The sequence below is a fragment of the Electrona antarctica genome, assembly GCF_951216825.1.
Source record: "Electrona antarctica genome assembly, chromosome: 9".
Lineage (NCBI taxonomy): Eukaryota > Metazoa > Chordata > Actinopteri > Myctophiformes > Myctophidae > Electrona > Electrona antarctica.
In genome coordinates, this window is record NC_136790.1 from 29,908,500 (window position 1) to 29,913,688 (window position 5,189).

Genomic DNA, 5,189 nt, shown 5'->3' on the forward strand with positions numbered 1-5,189 from the left:
GGTAGGGGACCCTGCTTCATCTCTCTGGTAGGGGACCCTGCTTCATCTCTCTCTCGCATCTGCATCTCCAATTCTGTTCCATGTTGCTAAATATATTACTTTTTGCTGATCCATTGTGACGCCAGCTGATTGCCCATGGGTCTGATTATTACTTTAGCTTAGGTCCATTCAGTATGCCCATTCTCCTGAATCCTGGCACATATTAGTGATGGCCTATTGTGCTGGCCTGTGGTTCCGGCAGCTTGTGTGGATGCATGGGCCCAGCCTTTAGTGAATTCAAGATGGTAATCAGAGATACTGATGCATGGAGACAGACGGTGGGCTGGATTGATGCATAATGCAGCACCTGTTCAATCTGCAAGTACATGTCCACATAATATAGTGGAGTGAAGATGCCCAAATTAAAAAGTTATTGGCATAGCACATGTATGCTGATGAGTGTTGTTTTTATGTACATTTAAGCTATATCCTGTACATTTTAATTAGATAACTTTTCTATCCAAAGTTAGGAGCTGTCAAGATGTCTGACACTTCCAGAGGGAGAGTGATGTTCTTTGACTCCTTCTTCCACTGTTCATTTCTCATCTGTCTGCCTTGTGTCTCCCTTTCCGCCAGGACTGTCACTACGTTGTTATTGATCCCTGCGTCATGGAGGCTCAGCCAGGTGCACGGCGGGAGCTCATCAACAGCGTGACATCCAACATATATGACAACTGAGAGGTTGCCATGGAAACAGACAGCTACACCTCCAGTCCAGCCACGGGCGACTGGGCTGGGACGATGGCTGACCTCGGAGGAATGGGTCTCCTCAGGGAGCTGGGCACTGCGGGTGGCTCATCCGGTGGCACCGCCATGTGGCAGGGTCAGGGTGTGCCGTATTCTCTGGGCTTCCAGGTGTCGCTCACTGCCTTCCTCATGCTGGAGCTTGTGCTCGGCTTTAGCAGCAACTTGACCGTGCTGGTTCTCTACTGGTCCCAGTCCAGCCTAGTCGACTCAGTCAGCAACATGGTGACCGTCAACCTGCATGTGCTGGATGTGGCGGTGTGCCTGCTGTGTCTACCCCTCACCCTTGTGGTTGTGCTGCTGCCCCCGGGACCCAACCTAGCTCTGCTGTGCTGCTGCCACGAGGCCTGCATCACCTTCGCCAGTATTGCCACCGCCATCAACGTCCTCGTCATCAGCTTCGACCGCTACGACATCTCAGTGCGGCCGGCCAACCGGCTGCTGACGATGCGCCGAGCTGTGCTCCTCCTGACCGCCGTTTGGATCACCTCTGTGGGGGCGTTTTTCATCCCGTTCATTGAGGTGGAGTTTTTCAGTGGAGACGAAGAAGGTGAAAATGAAAGCAGGCTGACGACGCGCTACTCTTCGTCATCCCCTGAGATTAGTGCCACCCTGCCTACCATGCGTAACCGGACCCTGCTATGTGTGGGTGGGCAAGGCTACCACACAGGACTTGGTATGTACTACCACCTTATTCTGCAGGTACCGCTCTTCTTTACCACTGCGGTGGTGATGCTCTTCACCTACTCCAGAATACTGAGGGCTCTGAACATCCGGATTGGCTCTCAAATGAAAAAGAGCCAGCGATTCAGGGGCCCCTCCTTCAGAGGGCACCATAAGAGGCAGAGAAGGAAAGCTGCGCCCGGCACGCTAGAGAGTGGCGAGGCAGGAGAGGAGCATTGTACAACCGATGGCTCCAAGCAGCTCAGCCATCCTCCTCTCATTCCATCACCTTCTCCCACTCCAACAGAAGCCACGCCTCCAGCCCTGTCATCCTCCACTCCTTTGGTACCCTCCAACGTGGGTGCTGCCACCCCCATGCTGGCCACTGTGGGGGTCCAGGCCTCCGTGTCTGCCATCATTGCCCTGCGACGAGCTGTGCGGCGCCACCGGGATCGGCGCGAACGCCAGCGCAGGGTTTTCAGGATGTCCCTCCTCATTATCTCCACATTCCTTGTCTGCTGGGCTCCTTTATCTGTGACCAATGTTCTGATCCTGGGTGTGGGACCCAGCGATGGCCTGGTCAGCCTGCGTCTCTGGTTCCTGGCCCTGGCTTACGGCACCACCGTATCCCACCCCTTGCTCTATGCATTTACTCGTCAGAAGCTGCGCCGTGCCCTTCGTGCCAAGGTGAAGAAGAGGGTGGTGTTCCTGCTACAAGTGGACACGTCACCAAGGGGCGCTGTCATTCACAATTCCTGGGTGGACAACAGAAAGGGTGAGCAGCAGGTGCGACTTGAAGCCAGTGAGGCCACTGACCGCTGCCTGGCAGAGGCCCTGTGAGCCTGGCGTAGAGTCTGGACACTGGACAGGTGTCATAGGTGTCATAGGTCCATTAGGTGTCATAGGTCCATTATGACATTTTCTGGGTGTATGAGAAATAGCATTTGACCTCTGGTAAATACTTTAATGTTTAATTTAACCAGCAGCTAAACACAGTCACCTTATATTCCCCATGCAACAGTAAACGCAGCATGCATTGTCGTCGCCTGTTTGCGTATGCAACAAAGTCGGATATATTGGCTGTTTTTATGACAAGGAAATAAAGCAGTTGAGCTTTTGCATACCTGAGTGTACAGTAGGTAGGCAGGTGTGTAGTGTCAACAATACCGAAACAAAAATAACCTGGCTTAACCTGGCTGAACCTGGCTGTAAACAGTCTTCACTTAGTTCAAATACTTTGTATTTTTTTAATATTATTTTTACTATAATTTGATTGTACGATAAGAACGTTTTAAATGATAACGATAAGAACGTTATCAATTAAATCAACCACAACAAATACAATAACAAGTGTAGGCCTACATAACGTCAAAGACAGAATAATACATGAGTTGTGTACAATGTTACTGATGATCACACACACTGATAGAAGTGTTTACATACTGTAACTACTCAAATAATGTAGCTTCTACAGCACACACTGAAATGTGGACACACTAAAGGTGGTGTAAGGGCCGTGTCCACAGAAAGATTGTTTGAGTGGAGGAGCACATTGGATACCATTATGGATGGAGAAAATCGGAAAGTCGGTATCGGACGATGTTGGCCTTAAAATGTAATATCGGTATCGAACCAATATCAAAATAATATTAATTAATGTTAATGTCTAGCCGATATTTTATGTTTGAATGTGAACCTGAACAAGCCTATTGTGACGATGAAGGCTGCAGGTTCAATCAGTGTTTTCTGGGAAGCTTTCAAAAGGGTCAACAAGTCTGAATATGTTTTAAATAAAAATACTACATTCAGGCTGTTTATGTTGGGATATGGGCCAACATTTAACTTAACAACGGTGCATCCCGAGTTTTGGAATAAAGAGGCATTGATTTTTTATGTTTGTGTTTATATGTCTTTTTCAGAAAGGCCACAATTCTAACTTGTTTTTATACAGATATTTGACATCGGTAAATATTGGTTGTCGACCATGACAGCAATGTTGACATTGGTATCGGACAGAAATGTCCCATCGGTGCATGCCCAGATACCATAATGTCAAGAGCATTTCTTACTAATCGTCAAACCTATCAAACCTATGTGCACAAATAGCATAACTGAAATAACAGTAAACTTGGACTTCTCAAGCTTGTGGTAACAATTCAAAGTCTGGTTGTAAATGACCGACGTAAATGCACATCCCCAACACAAATTTGGGCAGGTGCTGAGTGACGAATAAAATGAAGAAAACCCTCACACAATGAGGGCTCCAATGCGACAGATGTTGTTTTTTTTTTTAATGTTTTTTTTTGTGGCTTTCGCCTTTATTTTATATTTTTTATGGAGGGACAGACAGTAGGCTGACAGGAAATGGGGAGAGAGATGGGGGGAAGACATGCAGTAAAGGCCGTCGGGATCGGGAGTCGAACCCGCGGCACACTGCACACTTGGCCAAGGTGCCTGGACCACTGAGCCATGGCCCAGGCCGCGACAGATGCTGTTATTGCATGTTTCGAGCACAAGGCTCTTCATCAGACTGCAACTGGCAAGCAGTACATATAATCATGGTCATACAATGTGGCAGGCTGAAGCAACTCATTTAGAATGCAATTAGAATTATTTGGAAGTTCTAAATGCCCATGTTTAAAACTGGCAGTGATACTAGCAGTGATACTAGCCTATGTTCTGTTCTTTGTAAAACATATATGTTTGTATACATGCTGTATATACGGAATATACACAAAATATCTTAAAGGTAGGCTAAGTGATGTTAATAAATAACTATATTCAGAGGGTTATCATAATAATAGTATATTTTTATTTTTTAAGCTGATATTTCAGACTTCGTCAGTTGCACTTCCCGAATTGAAGCAGATAAATGGATACTCTCTCCTGATTGGTTGAAAATGTGCAAACCACCTGAAAATGTATTTTCTGTTTAATAAAGAGCTAGAGAGAGATGGGGACGTTGCTGAAAAAACATTCTATAGCAATGAATACTATCAGAATATAGTGCTCTAACCTTTGACAAATTTGTTTTTGTTTTGACCAAAAATATCACTTACCCTACCTTTAACACTGCTATTAATTGGTTTTGATGTGATTATAGTATATTGGACATTAACCAACCCTAGCATCCTTAATTCGGGGCATGTCATAATAGGTAAATATTCTACGAAAATAGGCGAACATTCTGTAAAATTGCTGATCTACAGCTCCAAGGCATCATTTTGTGATGTGTTGTGAGCTTGTTAATAGGATTAATGTTTGCTGTTGACTTCGTACAATCTGTTGTTATATTCAGTGCTCCAATGCTATGACAAACCTTTCACACAGATTGAATGTGTTGCTGAATAATCACACATTTTAATATGAATATAACCCCTTCAATTGTTATATCATTTCTTCCAGTGTTGTGAATGTCGCACATTGGAAAAAATAAATTAAATTAAAATGATAAAATACTAACTGTTTTTGTGACAGTGTTTTTGTCCATAATGAATTGGGCCAAAGAAGAAACCTGCTGTGAGTGAAAAGTATGAAAGCATGTGATGTTGCTGTGGCCCCGTCTGAAATCGCATACTAACATAGACCTACCTGTAGACACCAAATACTTTTACTGAATTAAACTCTAATGTTCGGTACCCTACTCTATGCATTGAACTGAATTGAAATGGCTTGTATTTTTGCTAATACACTGTACTGTTGGAAAACGTGTATAGGATTTGTACTGTGTAGGAGGCAGGAGC

At 45.0% G+C, this 5,189-nt stretch overlaps 1 protein-coding gene across 1 annotated transcript; it reads left to right on the forward strand.

Moving 5' to 3' along the window:
• Positions 1-726: 726 nt before the first annotated feature.
• Positions 727-2,286, forward strand: LOC306929586 (G-protein coupled receptor 22-like; the record flags this gene model as incomplete). Its single annotated transcript, XM_079510174.1, has 1 exon — positions 727-2,286. One exon carries the CDS (start codon positions 727-729, stop codon positions 2,284-2,286), a length of 1,560 nt encoding a protein of 519 aa, XP_079366300.1.
• Positions 2,287-5,189: the final 2,903 nt, after the last annotated feature.